Source organism: Miscanthus floridulus, chromosome 8, assembly GCF_019320115.1.
Source record: "Miscanthus floridulus cultivar M001 chromosome 8, ASM1932011v1, whole genome shotgun sequence".
NCBI classification, from domain to species: Eukaryota; Viridiplantae; Streptophyta; class Magnoliopsida; order Poales; family Poaceae; genus Miscanthus; species Miscanthus floridulus.
In genome coordinates, this window is record NC_089587.1 from 186,976,953 (window position 1) to 187,000,781 (window position 23,829).

The 23,829-nt window shown below is 46.2% G+C and overlaps 3 protein-coding genes across 4 annotated transcripts; all 3 read right to left on the reverse strand.

Annotated features, from left to right (window-relative positions):
* Nucleotides 1–201: 201 nt before the first annotated feature.
* LOC136474297 (BTB/POZ domain-containing protein At2g24240-like) lies at nucleotides 202–2,058 on the reverse strand. The gene has a single exon (XM_066471888.1). The coding sequence runs from the start codon at nucleotides 1,912–1,914 to the stop codon at nucleotides 520–522; it is 1,395 nt and encodes a 464-aa protein (XP_066327985.1). The 5' UTR covers nucleotides 1,915–2,058; the 3' UTR covers nucleotides 202–519.
* Nucleotides 2,059–8,625: 6,567 nt separating this feature from the next.
* LOC136477755 (sister chromatid cohesion protein PDS5 homolog C-like) lies at nucleotides 8,626–15,503 on the reverse strand. Of its 2 annotated transcripts, XM_066476012.1 has the most exons (15): nucleotides 15,042–15,503; nucleotides 14,068–14,271; nucleotides 13,816–13,997; nucleotides 13,137–13,263; nucleotides 12,855–13,046; nucleotides 12,501–12,551; nucleotides 12,321–12,429; nucleotides 11,743–12,212; nucleotides 11,213–11,317; nucleotides 10,859–10,941; nucleotides 10,537–10,588; nucleotides 10,346–10,414; nucleotides 10,240–10,268; nucleotides 9,498–9,560; nucleotides 8,626–9,418 (listed from the first exon to the last, which is right to left on the reverse strand). In XM_066476012.1, the coding sequence occupies exons 1-15, from the start codon at nucleotides 15,159–15,161 to the stop codon at nucleotides 8,956–8,958; spliced, it is 2,319 nt and encodes a 772-aa protein (XP_066332109.1). In that variant the 5' UTR covers nucleotides 15,162–15,503; the 3' UTR covers nucleotides 8,626–8,955. The 2 variants fall into 2 exon arrangements, with proteins under 2 accessions (XP_066332109.1, XP_066332108.1); XM_066476011.1 differs by having other exon boundaries at nucleotides 11,743–12,429.
* Nucleotides 15,504–20,239: 4,736 nt separating this feature from the next.
* On the reverse strand, nucleotides 20,240–21,347 carry LOC136474298 (temperature-induced lipocalin-1-like). The gene is made up of 2 exons (XM_066471889.1): nucleotides 20,839–21,347; nucleotides 20,240–20,704 (listed from the first exon to the last, which is right to left on the reverse strand). Exons 1-2 carry the CDS (start codon nucleotides 21,241–21,243, stop codon nucleotides 20,519–20,521), a joined length of 591 nt encoding a protein of 196 aa, XP_066327986.1. The 5' UTR covers nucleotides 21,244–21,347; the 3' UTR covers nucleotides 20,240–20,518.
* Nucleotides 21,348–23,829: the final 2,482 nt, after the last annotated feature.

Genomic DNA, 23,829 nt, shown 5'->3' on the forward strand with positions numbered 1-23,829 from the left:
CGGGCATTGGGGGCTCCCAGTGAGGACGCCAGGGTGGGGAAGGACGCCGGACGTGCGCTGTGGCAGAGGATGAGGACCGCGGAAGGGTAACAATGGGGAGGACGAAACGAAGTGGTGAAAAGGCTGTTCAATGTTCGTTCGGTCCATCGGACGCGAGGCACGTTGCATTTCCGATGATTAGGATCCCATGGGACCTCCTAATCAATACACAAAACACCAGGTACGCAACGATCTCGACAACCCATGATTGCCTGCTGATGTGTTCAGGATCAGCAGCAGCATTCTTTTTGCTGGGTGATAATGAACATCAGAAGGAACAGAAAGCAAAAGAAAGGTGTTTGTGGAGAATGACAAAACAGTGCTCCACTGATATCCATATTCCTTCCTAGAAACAGAACGAGTGTCATCACAATGATGAGCAAGTTACAGTGCGTGTGTGTTTTCTGTCGAAACCTGTGTCAGTAATTAATTCTTTCACCGCTGATACAGGAGTAACACGACTAATCAGTCCTGTGACAGTCAGATGATCGCCGGCGGCGGCGTCTCCCAGACGTCGAACACATTCTCCTCGCTGTGCAGGGCAAAGAGGCGGTCGCCACCGATGGAGAAGTCGCAGATGGCGCCGCCTTGGCCGCCGCGCAACGTTGACGTCAGCACGTGGTCCGGTCCGCTGAACACCGAGACGGTGTCACCCGTCGATGCGAACAGCTGACCGCCGTACGTCGCGAGCTTCGGATAGCAAACCTCCTCGCTGACGAGGGCCTTCGTCTTCCCGCTCGTCGCCAGCTTGCTCCGCGACCGCCATCGCACGCCGCCGGCGCTGCTCCGGAGGTCGAGGAACCCGAGGTCATCGTACTGGTTGATGACGCACACCGACCTCCCATCCTCCATCACGACGGCATGGACGGCGTGCTTGTCCTCGAGCGACGCCGGCGTGCCGACGTCGGACCACGACCAGACGACGCTCTTGTTCCGGAAATCGAGCAGGCTGATGAAGGAGGAGTCGGTCCGCGGGAACATGGTGGCCACCATGAGCGTGCCGGTGCCGTCGAGCCACTGGAGCCTGTCCGCGTCGCCCAGCGCGCAGCCGGGCGGCTCGTAGAAGAAGTCAGCCTGCTCGCCCGTGTTCGCGTCCCAGACGCCGATGCCGTACTCGTTGAACCGGCCCTTGCAGCTCGCGAAGAAGCTGCACCCTCCGTCGTCAAAGGCCAGCGCGCCGGCGGTGAACGACCTGGGCTGGCGATCGTGCGCGACGCGGAAGCGGTGGCGCAGGCCGCCCGTGAGCGCGGAGAAGGCGGCCACGCCGCCGTCGTCGCCGAGCCGGCCGGGCCGCTCCCGCGCGGCGACGAGGAGCGTGGCCGCGTCCAGGTACGCCGCGTCGTTGACGGGCGCGTGGCCGGGGTAGTACACGGGCCGGCGCTCCTCGAGCATCCAGTTGTACACGCGCACGGCGCCGCCGTGCGCCACGCAGCAGCCGCCGTCGGGCGCCGCGCGCACGGCCGTGCCGTCCCCCGGCGCGCGCCCGGGCACGGACGCGGACAGGCGGAGGCGGTCGCCGTCGAACTCGCCCAGGCGCGCGGCGCGGACGCGGTCCAGGAGGCCGTAGTAGAGCGCCTCGCGGTACAGCGTCGCCTCGGGGACGCCCGGGGGCACGTGGAGCCCGCCCGTGCGGAGCAGGTCCAGCAGCACCGCGAAGCATGCCGGGTCGCGGTCGATGAAGTACTCGGACGCCGCGCTTCCGCCTCCGCCGCCGCCGCAGGCCGCGTCGTCGTGGGAGGCGTTCCAGGAGGCGTCCAGCATGGCGCCCAGCATGGTGTCCCGCCCCGCGCTGGCGAGCGTGGCGGCCGTCGTCTCGAACACTCGCCCGCCAACGTTGAGGCGCACGCGGCCGCGCCCCGCCGCGGGGGTGCACATGGCCGATGATCGCGAGCAGGAAGCGTCACAGGTTAAAATTCGCGCGCGGCTGGCGGAGGCGCCGAGGCGGTGCGTGTGTGTTTTGCGCGCGGCGCACGGCCGTTATGTTGGAGACGAGCGGGAGGACCCGGCCACCGGGGTCTGGGAGCTGGCGTATATAACGGCGCGGCAGCAGGGCAGCCTCGTGCCCGACGTGCCGTGCCGGCTGGGACGGAGAAAAGGAGGCGCGGGCGCGGCAGGTCGTCCAGGAGGTCCAAGCGCACGCGACTGAAGAACCGAGAGGATTTGGTCGTCTCGCGCGAGACGTCACCCACCCCGCACGCGTCCACACCCCGGCGCTTGTTCCGTTGACGCGAGACGGGAGCGGGACAGGGAGCGGCGTCCGGTGCTGGGGGACTCCGCCTCCGGCCCCGTGGTGGCCTGGTGGGGCGGGCGCGGGACGACGGATTTGGTGGGGCGGCGGCGATCACGGGAGTGGGTTCGCCGGTTCGGGGTTGGGTGCGCAAGACAAGGGCGTTTCTCTCCTGGAGTGCGGGCGCGTGGCACGCAAATCTAGCGGGTTTTTTCGCCTGATGTCGCGATCCCGGGGCCTGTGCTCGCGAGTTTGGGGCTGGAACTGAAAGCTAGCGTACTGGTAGTTGATCAGAAAGTTCTGTGGATGGGTTGGGGGACGACAGTGGTGGACTGGGAGGTGTCGTGTTGCACTTGCACGCCCCAAAAGCGGCCGCTCCTGCTTCGGCTGCGGCGAAGATGACTCTCGAGCAGCACGACCCTGGGAATGCTCACTAGCTCCAAAAGTGCGGCAGCTACAGCCTCGTTCAGTATACTAACTAACTGAGCGCCCGTAACCAAGACAACTTAACAGCGGCAGGTAGGACGCCTTTTTAGGACGCTGGATTGAGCTTAAAGAGTGGAAATGCAAAAGGCAAAGACAGCGGTTCTTGTGTAGTACTAGCGCAATTATATGCAAGTACCGCCTGGATTCTGAATTCGAGCTTCACAATACTGCGATGCAAAGGAATTGGTTAACCACGCTACGTCAGCTCATCTTCTTCGTCCTTACATCTTCTGATGGGAGGTAAAATGATGGCACACAAATGGGAGGAATTGATGGCTCACTTCCGTTCCTGTCCGTAGATCCAAGTGAGATACGAGTATATTCAACAAGTGACCGAAGCGCGGACGTAAATCCCAGTGAGATATTCAACCAGTGACAAGAGGAAGGCGAAAATTTCTGCAGGAAAGCGATGGGTCGGGCGAAGCAGCAGGAGGACGGCGATCGAGCTGGCGTCGCAGCGCATTCAGGTCTTTATCTTTAGTCGTCGGCTCTGGTAGTGCCGGGCTCGGATTACCTTCGCGTCATTCCTTTCTTTGAAGAAAGAAACGCACGCGTTCTTATCGGTTTGACGAGTGCACACGCGCCGCAGGACCCCTGGCGGCCTCCGGCCGTGCATGGTGCGAAATTAAAGGGAACGGCGGCGGCGGCCTAATCCCACTGCCTAATCTTGCACTCCATTTAACTCTGCTCTAAAACATGATCGAGACGACCACCACGAGACTGTATCTTGATTCTTGATATGAATCTGTGGTCTGTGTCTCTGGTCGCGAAGGGTGTACAGTACAGGTTAAACTTAAACGGCTTTATTATGTGTTTTGCTGAGCAAATTTTAACAGAATCCCATGGAGAAAATTAGAGAGAGAGAGAGAGGGATGACCGTGATTTAGTTGACCACCTGGACGCATGTGACGCCATCGAGTTAGTCGATCGAAGTGTTTTGGACTTGTTGAACTGGTCGCCGTCCCTGATACTTCGATGCAATGTGCCGTGCGGTGACCAAGTTGGGACATTTTTCTCGTCGTTTTTTAGAAGGACCTGGTCAATCCTGTTTGTTGATCGTTGCTGATTGACTCGGTTAAAAATCAAAGGAAAAAAGAGCAGTTTAACGGGGCTGGTGCAGACTGACAGAATCATAATCGTTCCACTTATCTATTAGGGCCCGTTTGTCATTGGAATTGAATTCATTTTAATAATTACATTTTAGACATAGATTAATTAAGCTAATATAATTATATATGGAATATATTTGTATATTTATTATTAGAAATACGAGGGACATACTTATATGTTATATTTTTATCGTAGAGAAGTGAGTTTAAAAGTGTGCTATAAGTTGGAGAGTAGAATTATAGTATAGTGATCTATAGAATCCACTTCTATACTTGGCCATCAGGCCAGCCCGGCTCGATACGGCCCGGGCACGGGCCAGGCACAGCCCGGAGGATGTCGGGCAGGCACGGCACGCCGTGCCTCCCGTGCCGTGCCGCTGCGGGCCTCGTGCCTTGCCATCAGCCCAAGCACGGGCCTGTGGGCCTAAATTCGTGCCGTGTCGGCCTGCTAGGCACGGCCAAATCACCAGGCCGTGCCAGCCCGAGGCCCGTAGGGTTCAAAACACATAAAAAATTCATCTCAACAAGAAGTATTCAAATTTAAAGTATTTTTTTCCCAGAAGAGCTTCAAACCAAAACCAAAAACCATACACACAGAGAACAAGAGGAAATTAAAAGGATAACTGAGCTGTGTGCAATGCTGCCTCATTAAAAACCTTTCTGGGTAAAACTCACCCTTGTGAGAAACTCCAGAAAGAAAAAAAGAGTGCAACACAGCTCTTATAAGTCTTAAACATGTTCAAAGGTTTACATGATACATCATACATCACAGATATAAATCATAATCAAGTCTCAGGCTCTCAGCTCACCTCTCAAGTCTCACACTCTCACTGTCTCAATCTCAACTCTCAACTCAAGAACCACCAGATGCAGAAGCCACGGATGCAGATGTGCTAGCAGAAGGAGCCCCAGAACTAGAAGTAGATGCATCTTCATCAAGATAGAGATGCTCGAAGGAGTCTACCAGTTCTTGATTGTCAACATCATGCTACAGTCTTCTTTCACCCAGCTCCTAATCTTTTATGCAAGCAAGCATCTCCACATGTTCAGGCAATAGTCGACGACGCCGCTCCTCAAGTATTCTTCCTGTCAAGCTGAAACAAGATTCTGAAGACACTGTTGAAACATGAACTGACATAATGTCTCTAGCCATGATAGAAAGCACTAGATATGTTAGCTTATGGTCACGCCATCAGAGAAGTAGATCAAAGTAATCCTCATATGCAGTGACATTGTCACTGTCCAGATAAACAGATAGCTCACAAACAGCAGCAGAAGTAGATAAAGAAGGACTGAGAGCAGAGGTAGGGAAAGGTCCAACAACACCAGATGCTCCAGGACCTCCAAAAATTCTTCACCATGCTTGCTTCCTCTTACCTATTATGTTTGCAGGATGTGCAACCCTCCTTTGAGACCTAGCTGCACCAAACTTTTCTTCATACTTGTTAAACAACTTGAAAATTTTAGTTTTCACAATACCATAATAAGAACTGTAGTCAAAACCAGTTTTTTGTTGCATTATGGTAAGAACATTAAATAAACCTCTCATTTTACCTCTAGGATCAAGAATGAATGCAAATGAATACAGCAGAGGTATGTCCTTCCAGTATTTTAGGTATTTAAGCTTCATAGGATAGACAATAGAAAATAGATTCTGATCCTTTGAACTTTCATGCAAATGAGTTATAATATCTAGCAGATGGTGCAGAATAAGTGGACTAGTTGGATAGTAAACACCAAAAAGAGTGACTATGGAGTCACAAAAAATTTCCAAGAATTCAAGTATTTTATCAGCAATATACTAGTGACTTGCAGTTAACAATATTGAGCCATAGTTGGAATTAATGAACACAAAAAAACATCCTTATATGGAAGCAAGTGTTTAAGCATAAGATATGTAGCATTCCATCTAACATCCATATCTAAACCAAACTTTCTAGGTCTAACACCCTTAGCAATGCAAAAGTTCTTGAACAAAGCAATCCTTTGATTAGATGAATTCAAAAAGTTAATAGCAGTTCTGAAATCCTCAGTGTAAGGTTTGAACCTTTTTAAGCCAGATTTTACTATCAGATTAATAATATGGCAAGCACAACGTTGATGCACAAGATGATACTTAACTTTATTAGGATCTGAAGGTGTAGGTGCAGGTTCAGAACCTAGATAACCAGCAAACATAGATGTCAATGTTTCCATAGCCTTAGCATTGGAAGAAGCATTGTCAAGAGTAACAGAGAACATCTTGTCAAGCAAACCAAATTCTTCAATCACACAAACAACTTTTTCTGCAATATTCTCACCAGTATGTTTTACCTCAATCAAGCAGAGACCAATTACCTTTTTCTGCAACTCCCAGTCAGCAAACACATAGTGAGCAACAACACTGATATAGTCTTCCTTTGCATTACCAGACCAAATGTCTGATGTCAGACCAACAGAAGAAGCACCAGACAACACACAGTTCTTAATTATATTACGTCGTTCATTAAAAAGTTTGCCAAGATCTCTAGTGATGATCTGTCTAGAGACCTTAACAAACCTAGGATTATGAGCTCTAACAATGTATTCTTCCCAAGCATCAGTCTCACCAATTCCTAAAGGCAGATCAAGCTTAGCAATCAAACGACATAATTCAGATCTAGCAACTTCAGGTTTATAATCCCAGTTATAAACAGAACAATCAGGATTGTATGAAAGCCTAGATTGAACTCTAGCACGTTGATCAGTTTTAATCCTACATGATTTTTGGTGCCTTTTTAAGTGACCAGTGCCAGCAGCAGGTCTAGCAGACAAGGTAGATTTGCACATCCTACAAACAACCTTGGTGCAAATTCTAGAACCATTAATAACCTCATAGATCTCCTCAAAATCAGCCCACATAGGCGATTTGCGCTTACTAGTGTTACCTGTACCAGCAACCGAAGGAGCAGAGCCATTGGAGTTCGCAGTCGTCGTCGCCCCTTCGCCACCATCCGCGTCCACATCGATCGGAGTCGGAGCAGCAGAGTCGTCCCCAAGATCGATACCGAACAATGCAGCAGCGTCGGCTCGAGTGTTGTCGTCCTTCTTGCCCTCTGGGGCTAGGCCAATCGGCAGGAGGCCATCCTCGTCGGCCATGGCCGCCTCTCCAACCCCGTTCCTCGACGGTGTGGGTGGCCGCCTTGCTTGCTCTAAGCCGCAGCTAGAAGACGGTGCATCGACTACCGACCTGCGAAACAATGGAAGAAGAAGAAATCAGAAGCATACATTGAAAGAAAAAAAAGAAATTAGAACATGGTTAGGGTTAGGGTTAGGGTTAGGGTTTCACCTGCGCAGCCGGAGCCCGGTGCCGGAGAAGACAACGAGAGAGAAGACGACACTCAATCAGCAACGACAGCGGACGGCGAAGGAGGGACAAACAGAGACAACCAACTCACATAATCAACGAGATCTAGAGGGGAGATAGGGAGAGGGAGAGGCGGAGAGGCGGAGAGGGAACAGGGAAGGGATCAGGTAGGAGGAGTAGAGAGCTGCTCGCCGGTGGCAGGCAGATCGTCGAGGTCACCTCACCGGAGTCGGGGAGGACGGAGACCGTGAGACTCGAGAGCGAGGCGAGGCGAGGAAATGAGCAAGGGTTCGGGGTGTGAGAGCCACCGCGGCCGCGGCGTGCGCTTATATATGAGGAGGGGGAGGTGTCGAGGTCACCTCACCGGAGTCGGGGAGGACGGAGGCGAGACCGCGAGGGCAAGAGCCGAGAGTGAGGCGAGGCGAGAGAGACGAGAGCGAGGCGAGAGAGACAAGAAATGAGCTAGGGTTCGGGGTGTGAGAACCGTCACGGCCACGGCGTGCGGCTTATATATGAGGAGCGGGGGGAGGCGGGGTGGCTGGGCCGAGCAGCGCGCTGGGCTACGGAGGGAGGGGAGGAGGCCAGGAGGAGGAGGGCCGAAGGGGGGTGGCCGGGCCGCTGCCGGGCCGGCTGCCTCAGGCCAGGGCGTGTCGTGCTGGCCCACGGGCCTGAGCAGCGGCCCAGGCATGGCTTGCTCCCTCGGACCAGGCCAGCCCGGGCCCGCATGTCATCGGGTGAAGCCGTGTTCGTGTCGGGCTAAAAAACGGGCTTCGTGCCGTGCCGTCGTGCCTCGAGCTGTATGGCCAAGTATATCCACTTCCATCTCTCACCCTATGAATTTAAGATAGGCTTATTTGTGAGTTTGAGAATATTATGGAATGTCAAATTCCAAGTCAAATAGCCTATAATACATTGAGTAGATTTCAATTCCTCCAAAATGAAGGGATCCAAACGGGCCCTTAGTGTTATTAGGCTACTGGCCCCGTTCGGCTTACCTTATATTTCAGCTTATTCGGCTTCTTTTCTCTCACAACAATTCAGCCAGAACAGTCAATTTCAGCCAAGCGAACGGGGCCACTTGCAACTTTGCATTCTCTCGAGTTTGACGAACCGCCTCTGTTGAGGAGACCAGCCCAACGTATTTAGGACTTGCTAATTCATATTCCACGGCGGAGGAAAGCGACAGGCAAACCCTACACCAAAGGTTCTTCGGTTTTCTTCTGAATCAGGGGCGTCTGCAGCTACAAACTACGATCACCCTTGAAAAGATTGCTGTTCAGTGGATTCGTGTTGCTATTCAGTGGATTCCTGTTGCTATTCAGTAACAAAAGATTGCAAGGGCTGCAGAGGCCAAGCTGCAGATTACAAGAGCAATTAGTTAGCTTGCAGCAGAGAAACAAGCCCAACTTGAAAACCAGGCCAACATCCAAAAAGGTACATTTGCTGCAAAATCCACTGCTGATTATAATAAATAGAACATCAATAAGCTACAACAACACCCGACAACACGATGCCATGGGCCTCACAGCGAGCATAGGTTCCGCTTAAGGCTCAGCACCAATGCACCATGGATCTTACCACAACGAACACATGTTACTCCTAACATTACACAGCTATAGCAAATGTTGCTTCCACACCTAACTACTAGAGACCAATCAGACGAAATTTCGAGTTAACACTCAATAATACATGGTGCAGTGCCAATACCTCTGCCTAAAGGAACAAATCTAGGGAGCACATCCATTTACACGAGTTCATCAGCGTTAATTTCAAGCCTTCCTTCTGCGCTTCTTTCCTGTAGAAGCATTTCCTGATGCCTCCTGCTCTATTTCAGCAGCCTTGACTTCTTTCTCCTTCCGCTTCTCTTTGTCAGCATCACTCTTCGCGGGAGTACCAGCATTTTTTGGTTTCCGACCTGGCCTAGCTTTTCCATCAGTGGACTTGCCTTCATCTTTTGAATCCTTGCCTTTGCTAATAGCCTCCTTAGGTTTGGTCGCACTCTTATCATCATCTTTAGGCAATTCATCCTTTGTCTCAGTTGATACACTAGCTTTGCCCTTGGAGCTCTTCTCAAGTTCCTTTTTAAGGTTGGGGCCAGTTTTAGGAGTTTCTTTGGCATCCTTGCCGGCAGTTTTCCCCTTTGTGCTTGGAGTAGCTGAGTTACTAGGTGTCCCATTGCTGGATCGCACACCTTTTGGACGTCCTCTTTTCTTTGGAGGATCCACAGCATCACTGCAACCACGCAGAAAACAATAGTCTCAGAAAAGCTACAGGCATGAGTCATCGTGACTTATTTGAATCAATTACTTACCTTTTAGGTGTTTCTGTATTTTCTTCCTTCACCGCATCCGCTTTTCTTTTCCTGCCTCGTGGCCTGTTGAAACAAACAATAACACAAACTTAACAAAACCACTTATCGAGAGGCATGAGATTATGATTGGAATTCAGATAAATAACCAATTAACAATTGCCAGCAGGGGCTTATGCAGTTTGACTAGTTTACAACTAACATTTCCCTCGTACTTCTTTCAGAAAAAACAAACAATTTCCAGACTAAGAGATGGAACTTGACTAACATTATGCTATTTCGAACAGCTGTGGAGTGATCATAGCAAACCAAGAAACCAAAACCAATGCTCGGTACTGATTGACACTTGACACAATGGCAAGCCAAGCATTTGAAAAATTAAGAAAGCTGGGAGAAAACTACGCATGTATCACACTGAAAGCAGAGAATCACACTACTTCACCAAAACCCAGACCTTTAACTATTCAGGAGATCAAGTTTATGAGCGTCCACACACGCAGATGCAGGTGAGCAAAAATATTAGCAGCAAGGCATTAAACACTGAGACAGTGACCCTATTCTCGTAAGGGCAAGTAAACAGTGACCCTGTGCATTGCATATTCTTATAATACAATATGGGAACTAGTTCTACTGCCGGCTGATGCATGAACAAATATCCAAATTTGAAGTTGTAGTTAATGACTCAGATATAGCTGTAATTTTGACATTGCAAATGCAAAAATAGCACAAAGATGAGTTTGCTTACGTTTCAGATGCCACAGAAGCTCCCTTCTCCTGTCAGAGTAAAAGTAAATCAGAAACAAGGAATCAGTACGAAATTCTAAAATCATCATGAGGTGAAATGTGCATACCTCACTGATGAATTCCCACTTTTCATCCCTCAGCAGTAGTACCTCTACATCCCCATCATTATATGCGACCTAGGCTCCAGAAAGGGAAGAGAACATGACGAAAAGAAACAAAAATTAAATAAAGATCCATTAATTATTTTTCCTGCAAGCTAAATAGCCAGGGCAGGATATAGCAGTGCACAAAGACACACCTTGTGCCTCTTAGAAACAGAATCAAATGACTCCACAACACCATTGTAGAACCTGCAAAATAATAAAAAGTATTAAAATCTGGAAAAGAATAAAAATAGTAAGCCACCAAATGTGATTTGCTAAATCCAAATCGTAATATTCATTTCTAGAAGAGCAACCATCAGAAAGAAAATGCCAGATTTAGAACTACTAAAATATAAAAAGACATAGAAACGGATTTACAAATAATAATGGCTACGTTTATAATATCAAACAGAGAAGAAAATAACCAGCTCGACAAGCGTCAAAAGCTCAGAATATTGAATTGTTCATTCTACTTACATCTTATCATCTGGCCACCAAACTTTGATCCTTGCACCAACTAGACTTTTATCAAGGCCTTTGCTTTTCCTTAAACGAGGAGGCTGTAAAAAGAAACTCAAGAATCAGATTTAGGTACCTAAACAAACAAGCAAAGTAACAAACAAACAAAGTTCTATGTGCATACGACATATATAGTGCTCACACTAGAATATTCAAATAATAAGACAGATATAAAACTATTAAGAACTTGTTAGGTATCAACATGAAGAAAACTCTTGACCAAGCAAAAGACCAACTGATCAAACATTTCAAGCTCAACTAGACATCGAAAAACACTCTATTGCAATAATTTTAATCAAGCCTGCCCTCTACCTCTTCAGTTTCTTGTTCTTGCTTCATCTTAGGTGTGCTATTCTCTGTGCTTTGCCCTTTGGTTCTACCTGGGCCCCTGGTCGAAGATTTCGGCGATATCATTTCCTGCATTGTGGTAAAAGAGTCAGTACACTAATCACTATTAAAGGGGCAACACGATAAAAAGGCAAGGAAAAAACATGATGGTGTATCCAACAAACTGTTGAATGTTCATGCAATTAAATCTCTAGGTTTCAATTCCAGCAAAGGTAGACTCAAACCAGCAACTAAAAGTCAAGGAATAACAAAGTTACAAAAAATAGAATATTCTAAATACATGTACTTGTTTTAGACTAAAAAGTAAAGAAGACTTGTTACCTAGCAACAGTAAAGAGTAAACTTACAAAATATGTTATCGAACAAATAAATAGACATTCAAAGAAAACTATAAGACCATGTTGTACACAATAGAGGGAGGACTAACTGTAAAAAGCAGACCATATTGATAACTCAAACACAAATCCTGTTAGTGTTAAGAGAGAAAAAAAAACCTTTAAGCTCAGATCCTTGGCAGGATCATCCCCAGAAAGAGTTTCATCCTTCTGCTGTTTTGAATTGTTCTGTTGAGTCTTCTTAGATGATTCTCCTTCACTAGCCTTCTTTGCGGAAGACTTCTCATCCTTAGCTGATCGTTTTGCCAACTTCCCAGCTGAATCACCTGCCTCCTTGACCTTTTTCAAATCCAGACCTGAAGATTGATCCTTTCCAGCAGCCTTCTTCTGCAATGACTTTGGGCCAGGAGGACGGCCTCGCTTTGGTTTAGTAGGTGTACTATCAGCACGCCTTGATATATCATCAGCTGCTCCATTGGTACCCTCTGAAGATGCTACAAGATCTTCCTTTTTAGTGTCAGCATCAGAATGCACAGTTGCTTCACATTTATCAGACGGTTTGAGCTTAGTACTTTTGTCTGAATCAAGGGCAGCTTTCTTTTTGGGCTTGGAAGCATTGGACTCAGCACCTTCATTGTGGTCAGATTTCAACTGATCAGCATCTGCTATGTTTTCAGCATTGCAAGGTTTTTCAATCTTCTCTTTTGTGGAAGGTGGTCCTTGATCATCAGACTCACCAGTATTTGGTGGAGTAGCACCACTGCTAATAGCAGTACCTGTATTGCCATTCATAGAAGTACCATCTTGTTCAAGACGGCTAACATCTTGCTCAGCCTTTGAAGATTCCTGCCAAAAAAAAAGATGCATGCTGTTGTTAGATCAGCCATTTACATAAATACAGAAGATGCAGATCATACCTGAGGTAATTCATCAGAAATAGTCCTTTCAGAGAGCTTGCCATCATCCACCTGAACATTAAGACATCAAAGTAAGACACAAATCAATTAAACAGCACCTCTTCCAGCATTTGAAAGTAGTTAATTTCATTCTACATAGTACAAACTAATCATGGTTTCAACTCCCAAATCATTCAATTCAACTTAGTGAAGTAAACAATGTGCATTACATTCATATCTGAAACAAAACAACAAAGAAAGAGAAAACAAGATTGCCTATTCTAGCACCTGTAAGAATGGCATAACAGTTATCAAGCAAACAACAACGCAAATAACTTCCAACATTAATCATAGCAAGTTAGTAATTTAACTAACCGTGTCCTTCCCAGAAGGATCAACATTGTTATCTTCCCTGTCATCTGAAACCTCTTCACAAACTGATGCGACGATTTGGCTGTATTCGCTCAAGGAAGTGCCTTTTAGTGATTGCAGAAAGACTGGCTTAAGTTTTTCACGGCATGTGTCTATCACTTTTTCAGCGAGCTCAAAGGAAGGTGAAGAAGATTCCTGGAAATAAAATCAATGATTAGATCATGTGAACCTTATGCTATGAATGTAAATCTATGTTGCTGATGTGAGAAAAATTAAGGATGATACCTTTTCTTCTTTTCTAACATTTTGGAGTAGACATGAAGCAAGCTGTGGTTGGACATCCTCACTCTCCTCAATTACCAATCTCATTATTGTTTCCATGCAGGATATGACGGCTTCTGAATGTCCAGAACTGAAATAAGACACAGAAAAGTTCAAAACTTGTACACAGAATATAAGAATACAACACATACTTCTGAAACCAAGAGATCTGACCTATTTAACAAATTTAGCAGCAGGATATAGTAAAGCAAAGATTAAGAACAAAATACAGAAGATTCATTTATCATTATTCAATAGCCAGAGTGGGAACTTCTACCTCCCAGCCAGAGAAACAGAGCAATGACAAGTTTAGAATTGCAATTTCAACATTAGCAGTTAAGCAAGGCTGGCAAAATTACACACATATAGTTTTAGTAATAGTATCTAAATAGGAAACAAATCAGACGCCAAAAGAAGATTATGCGATTTCATTTCCTGTACAGAACAGATCCAAGAAAAAAAAGGAGCTATCCAATGCTCGTGTTAATTAATAAATCTTAGACGTATAAACTATGCTAGACAAATTTAAAGCAACTTGAGAATGCATCCAGGATATATCTTAGCAAACACACGTTTTAGCACATCAAGAAATTCAGAAAGAGGAGAAACAGATGAAGCTAAGGCGAATTAAGATATTTCTTACTTAACAGTCCTCAAGAAGTGATGGAACATATCATTTATCAAATCGTCACATTCAAGATCTAGCATCACCACGCAGGACCGAACTTTTGCCACAGTATCAAGAATTGAAGTTCTCCTTCCAAAGAAGGGACTCTCTATGTCATCCAGATGCTCGAAGGCCCCCACAATTAAAGAGAATACATCCTAAAACCAAGTAAAAACATATGTAAGTAGACAGTACAGCAGAACTCATTTTATTCAGGGTAGACTATACCTTCATTGCATCGTCATCATATGGAGCATCGGGCGCCGTGATCCGTGTGATCTCAGATATGCATGATGCCACGCCAAGTCTAACATTTGAATCAGCATGGCCCAGCAGCTCTTTCTTGACCAGAGCTTCAGTTGCTGGGCGAAGAGCATTCGATGTGCTTTCGGGAGGTGACTGCTCTACTTTAAGTAAACACTCCTCAACTTCCTGCATGAACATCAACCAACTTGATGACTTCATACGATTCAACAAGCCTAGGTAGGTCAGTTAGCAAGATCAAAGTCTTCATATTTACTCAAATGGTATAAGTACATCATTCCCAGTAATCTAAACCATGGCAAATTACTATGTACAGCAAGAAAAAATGAAATCTGGAGCAGTAGTGAATAACTAGGCTAATGCTAAACTCGAATCCTGTATTCGTCACAAAACCCAATCAAATCAATAAGATACTAAGAGGCCAACATTTCCAGTTTCCTTTCAAACCAAACAGCACCATCAAAACTACAAATAGAATCGCCATGATCGGCATTTCCAGTAGATAATTACTCCACGTTTCAAACCCAAAAAACAGAGATAGAATTCAAGTTTAAGGAGAAGTCTCGAAAGGCAATGATAAAAAGTAAACTGGTTCCAAGGAAATCAGATAACTCCGTATAACAACAGTCCAGCACGGAGAACACTCCACAGAACACACTTCCTGTTTCGTCCGAACAAAATAAATTTCGAATTTCGTAGCACGGAAGACAACTCAAAAGCAAATCATCAGGCCAAGTAGCATTTCATCCGCGACCCAACCAATCAACATATCGCGAACAACAGGTAAGAGCACAACATTCACCCGGTTCCTACTCATACTCGATACAAACCGAGCTGTAACCGCGCCGGCAAACACGACACATCGTTGAAGCGCAGTCCTAACATGTGCATAACAATCAACGAGAGGAGAACAAGCGGTAAAGGGGGAGCAGGCTCACGATGAGGAGGTTGAGCAGGTCCTCCGCGTCGTCGGGAGGCGCCTGCAGCCGTTCCCCGACCTCCCTGAGCCGGTCCTCCAGCTGCCGCATCTCCTGTTCCGCGGCAGGATCCTCCGCCATTTCCCCGGCCGAAACGGGGGTCTACGCGGCCAGATCGAGAGCGCCCTCTCTAGATCTGCCGCGGCTAGGGTTTCCCCTCGCGGCGCGAGTGCGGGGTGCGGCGGGCCGAGAGCGGGCGCCTTTCACGCTCGGCGTCCCGCCCCGCGGAGGAGCACGGGAGGGTTTAGCGGTGGAGCGGTGGTGGATGACGAGGGAATCCGCAGCGGTATTCCCTTCTCGCCCCCGCCCCTCTCCTCTCTTCCGCGCGACGCGACGAGGTTTAGGTGCGGGCGGGGGCGTGCGTGAGAGAGGTGGTGAGGTTTGGAAGAATCGGCGGGCGGTTTATGGGGTAGCCGCGGGCGGGTGGTGGTTTGGACTGCGCACTTCCGCGGGGTCCGCCAAAATTGCCAACGTCCCGACACCGCAGCCCCGAGAGCCCCCAGCGGACGGACATGTCGGGTGACCATGGAATCCTCTTTCACCTGTGCCCTGTTTAGTTCCACCAAATTCCCCACTTTTACACTATGCAAAAAGAAGATTCTCTATCACATCAAACTTGCGGTACATGTATGGATTACTAAATGTTGACGAAATCAAAAACTAATTGTACAGTTTGATTGTACTTTATCAGACGAATGTTTTGAACCTAATTAGTCAACGATCGGACAACTATTACCAAATAAAAACAAAACGACACTGTAGCAACCGTGTTGCTACAGTGTTTCAGGCGGCGCCAACTCGGCGCAGCTAAACGAGGCCCTGAGGGGGCCTCGCGTCCGCGGACGGCCTGGCGGTCTGCTGTGGCTTGGCTGGCTGGCTGGCTGGCTGGCCTCCGCGGCTCCAGGCGGCTCCACCTCACTCCTCTTGATCTCGGCCGTCGAGTCGCGTGGGGCGCCCGGCCGATGGCTGCCACGACTCTCGCTGTGACCGAAATGGTAGTTCGGCGCCGGATACGCTCTATGTACTGCGCCAAGCTATCTTTGAAAGTAGGAGTACATAGCAAGAAAAACGATGTTTACCTGGTCAAAGGGCTTGTTTAGATCCGAAAATTTTGGCAAAATGGCACTGTAGCAGTTTTCGTTGTTATTTGGTAATTAGTGTCCAATCATAGTCTAATTAGGCTTAAAAGATTCGTCTCGTGGATTTCGTCTAAACTGTATAATTAGTTTTATTTTTTATTTATATTTAATGCTTCATGCATGCGTCCAAAGATTTGATGTGACGGGGAATCTTGAAAAAATTTGCAAAATCTTTTGCAACTAAACTGGACCAAAGACGACGGCAGTGCGAGGTGGCGGTGGTGATGACGCTTCAGGGATGAAGTAGCGGCAACGACGGTGGTCTTTGAATCGTAGGCAACAAGTAGACATATCACCGATGCCAGCACTACTTCAGTAGTACTTTTCAGCGAATAAACAGTGCTTTTCTCTCACAACAAATCAGCGTAAGCCAAATCTTAGTGAAACAACCAGGGCCATAAACAGTATACTAGGTGTATGTTTGGTATGTCGAGAGGTAGAAGAAAAGGTCCGGCGAAGGGGGTATATATACAAGCGGAGCACCAACGGTTCGTTGGATTACTGCGATCCAAAGGATACGCGTTACTCCGCGCAGCGCACTGGCGCCATATCGCGTGAATGTGTAATAAATAAAACATAATTTTGAATAAGAAGATATCATGCATTGAATCGGTATACCTTCTTTGTTGTCGCGTACCGAGTGGCACCAACTAAGTATATTTACGTGTTTCTTAACTATGATTTCAAATATTCACAAATATGTCACGACGAATCTAGAGTATCACCTAATGATACCATATAGGTCATCCAAAGCTTAATTTAACGAGTCTATATATCATGCCTTGAATAGTTATGGTTGTACCTCTATCGAGTGAATATTGTGACACTCTTTAGGTCTTGTTTAGATTCCACGGCTAATGTTAACTGCTGAAATTTTATCGAGGTCCTATTTGATCATCAACTAATATGTTAACTAGTTCTTAGCTGTCACTCAACTAAAAAATAGTTGTTAACTATCCTCATCAACGAAGTTTGTTCTAAATGGGCAGCAACTTTCCATCATATTTTCATGCCATGCAACTCAGGCTGTAAGCCGGTGATGTTCTACCTAGGTGGACATTAACCAGTGTCCATCCACCTAACCAGACAACCTGGAATGCAGTATGTTTCATGGGTCTTTCCTTTCCATTTGCCACAGTCATATAATTTTAACTATGTCAAGTAACGAAATGTTTGGTCCATGTTGGCTAACGAGATTCGGCCCATAGTTCCTCTCATTAGTAATTAGGCCCATGAGCCATGTATTATTGTACCAGGCCTCCATGCTTCATAAAATGCCTAATATCATGTTTGATTTTGTTTTTTTTCCTTTTATCGCTTCAAAATATATAGTAAGAGCTAAGTTATTGGGAGTATCATATGAAACACTCAAAATATATAGAAAAACTACAAGATACCCCGCACGTTGTTTTTGGGATCACAGGCAATTTAAATTGGGATTAGATTACTTATATTTATAGTTATATAAAGAAAATGGTTTGACATGTTGATGCGGGCAACTAAATGATTGTTAGTGGATGATGAGATAATTACATGTGCGAGTTGGCTATAATTGCATGTGTTATAGCTTGCACGTTGAGATATAATTTTTGGTAGGGTTTAAAAATATAAGATACAGATAGAGATACAGATACAGATACAGATATAGATATAGATACAGGAGATTTAAACAAAAAACATAGAATAATTGGTGGTGTTACAATATTGTCCCCAGGTGGAGCAAATCAAGTTATAACATGGAAGTTTTACTAATGGAACAACAAAAAATTATAGATAAATATACCATAGAACATTTTTTAAAGTTAAGGATTTAATTGTACTAACGGAACAAGAAGTTTCCACTGGTTGACCATATCCAAATATAGCATAAAAATCAACTCCCCAAAAGGAGTAGTCAAAATACAACTAAAATATCACATATCACATCACATTTGGAAAAGTTGTGGATCATTTAATTGTATTAGGTGAATATTAACTTTTCATGAATGGAACAATCCAGGGTGTCACACAGAACAATGGATATTTTTTATCAGGATGGTCAAAACATATATAGAATATGGATCAGTTTAGGGCCAGTTTGGTTTGCACCTCATAAAGTTTAGTCACCTAAACCAGCTCCTAAACTTTAGTCACCCTCTGTTTGGTTTGGTGGACTAAAAGAGATTAAAAGAGGCATTTTAGTCCCTTTTAGTCATAGTGTTTGGCTCCGGAGTGACTAAAAGGTGAGGTTTAATCCTATTTAGCAACATTTAAGTGACTAGTTCGCTAAACTCCATTTAGTACCATTTAGTCAAAGTGTTTGAGTAAAAAGTGACTAAGTGAGACTAGATTTAGGAGGTGAAGAGTGAACCAAACACTCCCTTAATTGCACCGTGAGAACAATAAATTTCATGAATGAAAAACGCCTATAATATAACATGGAACAATTAGTTAAAAACATCCTAGAACAACTCAAAGGTTCATATATACAGCACAAGAAAAAACAATAAATTATAATTATGAAACAATCGACATCATAAAATAGAACGGTGGATTGTTTTTCCTATTGCCATACTTAGAATATACAATAGAATAATATATTATTGAACAACCCAATATAGCATAAAAGAAAAGGAAAGAAGAGGAAATGAAAAGATGGCTTGACTCACACTATCCCTACATTTTATCGTTGGGAAGTTTATCTCGGTACCAGTTGCGTTGCGCCTAAGTTGGATCTACATGGGCCGAACAAAAAAATGAAGAAAACAGGAAAAAAAAGGAAAACAAATAAATCATCAATTGAATTTTATTCTCCTAAAAAAAATCAATTGGATTTTATTGATGGGTCATGGGCCGAAGCATGCCAAGGTTGAATGGAGAGATGTTTTCCTACAAATGGGTTAGATGAAGGTTGGCAATGTAACGCTTAGGTTGTTCCTCATTCAACTTTCAAATCAGTCCCAAATCAAAAACATGCAAAACACTATATAAAGGTCTCTCTCTCTCTCTCTCTCTCTCTCTCTCTCTCTATATATATATATATATATATATATATATATATATATATATATATATATATATATATATATAATGTTAATTTCTTGTAGAGTTAAAGGGCCTTAGAGGGAGGTTGAGTATATGTTTCATGTGATTTTGACTTGAGGTGTAAATTAAGCCTCTAGACTGTCTATACCTTACTAAATGCTCTAGTGTCACAACATCGTCAAGTCTCTAAGGCCCTCTTTGGCAGGGCTCCGGCTCCCGCCCCTGTTCACCTATCGGCCCGTGGGCGACCGACAGGACGGTATTGTTCACCGAAGCCATTTTTCTCTCTCCTCCTTTACTCTCTCACTGACACCGCCGCAGCCGGAGAAGCTCGTTTTTCGGGCTCCGTGGCTCCGGCTCCCGCTGGCACCTATCGGCCCGTGGGCGGCCGACAGAGGGCTACAGTGTAGGAGCCGGAGCCCGCGGGAACCCTGCCAAAGAGGGTCTAAAACTTGAGCGAATTCAACAAAATAGGATCAATTAAAAGTTCATACTTGAATCAAAGGTTATGAAATTAAGTTAATTAAATTTTCCCACTAGTCAACTACAAAGAAACCTACAACAGGGTAGATTAAAGTGAAATCCTCAAATAGTAACTAGAAGCACTAGTTCAAACGACAAGCACATACAACAATCCAATTTTCTTTCTAAGTTCTGTGTCAAATAGAAGTGTCGAGTGGATTTGTGAGTTGGTTTCTAAGCTCGCTAAGCCCATAAACTTCTTTTTTGTAAACCTGGTGTCCCTAATTGATTCGAGTCCAAAGGCTACATCAAAATGAATGCCTCGCAGGTTTCTTCTACTGCCCAGGCCGTACCTTTCACAAGCTCGACCATCTTTTCCACAAGCCTGACAGTTATTAGAGCGAGAAACTGTCCAGTCATAAGCATGTCATGTGTATGGTTAAACTTCTTCTTCTTAATTACAATGATACATAAATCTTTTGCGTATTTAAGAAAAAAACAGCAGCTGGCTGACAACCAAGCAGTCTATACGTATAGATAATTTGCAAGCTCACATAATCCTTAGAGTGATTGCCTCGCCAATGCAATTAACTAGTAAAATCAAACATTACATTTCAATCCCATTAATTTATCAAAACACATGCACGTATAACGCCACAGTCCACACACACACACAGATACACTAACAAACGTATACTACAGCTAAACACACCAATCCTCAGGTCCCATTTTATTTGCTGCGTGCAGCGCAGATTATATACTAGTCCTAGTACTAGCAGCAAGCACAAGCACCGGAGTATGCGTGCCGGTGAGTCATTTCCCAAAGAGCGACTTGAACCACCATACTCCCTTGGTGTCAGTGGGCGCGGCGTCGCTCTCCGGCGGCGGGTCGGCCTGCGGCGTCTTGTGCAGCTTGCTCACGTCGTAGCCTTCCTCCTGGGCCCGCTCCACCAGCTGGTTGTAGACCTCCTCGTCGATGCTCGTCTTCCTGCACAGAATCTGCACACGCACGCGCGCGCGTACGCAAATCAAAGATCCATGAGCACACAGCTTCGAACAGAGGTGGAGCTGAACTACGACTTCCTCTAAAAGAGAACTTAATTGAGAACTGGCAAAGCTCTTATTATACATACCCAGAGGTTCTTGCGGCGCGGCTCGCCGACGAGCGCGTACTGGTAGTCGTCGTCGACGTAGAGCACCCAGTAGTCGCCGACGACGGGGATGATGGGGAGGAAGGGCGGGAGGTAGAACTTGACCTTGAGCTTGGCCTCGTCGCTGCTGGCGTCGGCCTTGTAGGCCGTGCCCTCGATGTAGTCGCGCTTCCCCTTGCTCCACGTCTCGTTGAGGACGTGCACCGTGGCGCCGTCCTCCAGCAGCCGGTAGGTGGCGCGCGTGTCCCGCCCGTCCCGGGGCTGGAAGAAGGACGGGAACGACGCGATCTCGTACCACCGCCCCATGTACCGCGCCACGTCCAGGCCCCGCACCACCGTCATCTGCCCGCCGCCGCTCTTCGCCGTCTTCCCCTCTGCCGCCGCCATTGTTGCTGGTGGGTGGTATGGGTTACTGTGTGCTTCTCAATTCGATCGCCTGTGTGACAATCCGGTGGCTGCCGCTGGCTTGTTGCAGTTGCAGGTGCTTGCTTGCGACGGACGGACGGACGCATATATAGAAGGGGGAGAGGAGCAACTGAACACGAGAGGATAAGGTGTTGGTGCGAGGAGAAAGACGTGGAGGGCTCTCGAACGCTTAGCAAGTGCTGTTGTCTGCTTGCCCAGGGGCCAGAGGGCGCGGGGCCAGTCCCGTCTGCACTCTGGACGTGGAGACTTGTACGCGAAGGTAACTTTTACTGTACATCTCTCCATCTACTACCGTGTTGCATGCACGTTGGTTTGTTTTGATTCCATCGGAAAATCGGAGTAGTAACAACGTCGACCTCCAATGAGAACGCTATACCATTTTCTGGAACCGCATGTACGAAGCCATTTTGTATGAAGCCGGTCTCACCTTCTATTCCAAATAAACACCGACAATTCCTCCCTTTTAACGCTGTTTTTTTTTCGACAGACGGATCAAAAGGGCATGTCTGATCTACCACCGACTAAATTTACTTAGGGATTCAAACGGCGTAGCTAAAAGACCGGTTAAAATTTAGCTGAGTTTAGCTACTATTAGCTTAAAGATCCAAACACTCTAGCTAAAGTTTAGCTGAGAGAAATTCTAGCTGGCTAAAGTTTAGCAAGTTGTGTGGACCCAAACATGCCCAAAGTAGCGCGCTTTTGATAGATCTCACTTGAATCTAAAAAAAATGAAAAATATTGCACGACGTTAATAGCTAAAAAAATATAGCTTGGATCAATCCAATCAGTCCTAGGCCTGTTTGGGTGCATATGAACAATAATTGTTATTTAGCTGATTTTGAACCCTAATAACTCGTTCAAACGGTGGCCAATAGATGTGCCCTTTTTCCCAAAACCTCAAGTAGTTGTTATCTAACTAGCTGACCAACCCAGATAATTTAGACTATTTTTAACCATAATCGATAACTTGTCTTAACTTATCTAAACAAGTCATTAGTTAATAGGCTAGGTAATCACTACTCCCTTCGTCTTGAAATACAAGCTATCTAAGTGTTGAAAATTTGTACTAAATTATAAGGGATTTTCGGTGGACTAACTCTTCAACTCAGTTTAAAAAAGGAGACATTCACATGTATATCTGTTGGATATAATATGGGCTTGGCCCATATAATATTTAATGAATCAAATAAAACTCTATGGTACGTAACATTAAGTGTTGCATGGTTTAATGCCATACGGAATTTTGACTGAACGCTGACTCAGCTTATATGGTTGGAAATTATTCATCTAAATTGAGAAGCTGAGAAAAGGATAAAGACGTGTCACGCGCGCGCGCCGCCGCCGCCAGCCGGGCCATGGGCCGAGGCCGTGGCGAGGCGGGCGGGCGTGACCAGTCTTTTGCCACTTAAATCCACATTATCACGGGAGTTTCGCTCTTTGATAGTGGAGACGAACTGACTGCATCAGTTACCGCCCCTTCCGCTTCCGCTTCCCGTCTCCTGGGAATCTCCGCTGCCTTTGTCTTCTCTTCCCCGTCAGCAGCCATATATCCTGTCTTCTGTCAGTCCAGACCCAATCTTCCGTAACCACTCCCGAGAGAACTACAGATCAACAGCTGTAACATCCTAATGGGCCAAAGTGGGCCCAATCCAAGCCAGTCATGGGCCTATGGTACTGTAGCAGAATGGGGCCGGTTACCGTGGAAAAAACACTGCGCAACCAGTTTAGTACCATACTGGAAACTAAGGAATCGCCAGATCGACTTAAATACCAGGGCCAGGAACGCGTAGTAACCTTCGGTTAACTGTTTTGAACGAAGCGAGGACGAAAGTTCAAGCGGGTTGCTACGCGGGTGGGACCACTCCTAGGAAGAGTGGGCCTGGGCCATGTATGTCGGGACTGGTCGTTACAACAGCCTTCTGACTTCCCCGTCCCGTACCTCTGCGCGCACGGAGTCGCGGGAGAGCAGGTGCCTCCGGAACCCTTGTTCGCCTAAGAATCCTGCATGGGGTCAGCGGCAATTAGGTTTTTAGGGAGTGATCCATGACTGCTCGTTCATCTTCTTCCTCTTGGATCCGTCCTCTCCCTGGAACGTCAAGGCGTCTTCTTTCTGGTGATCCGTTCGTGGGACTGTACTGTGAACATCTTCTTGCATCGACTGTGGTCCGCGACTTTGAGCAACGCACTATGTCTAGTGCGAATGGAGCCTCCGATGCCCTCGGCATGGGACCCTCTGCTGGGTACAGTCTAATCTCTTTGATTACTGTATTTTGTATTCTTACTGTATTAATCAGTATGTCATCTATGCGTGCTCTAGCGTTCATAAGAAATATACACATGCACATATATGCTGTCACAAACCTACTGATGTTATATTTCTGGATTAAACTGATAATGAAAATACCTAAATTTCTAACAATCCAAAAACCTAATGTTAGGCAATTTTCTGTCAGTGGTTTTACTGCTGCTTTGAAGCCAAGTAATTTTGATGGCAAGAATTTCATGATATGGCGTGCCAAGATGATATTGTGGTTGACTGCGATGAAC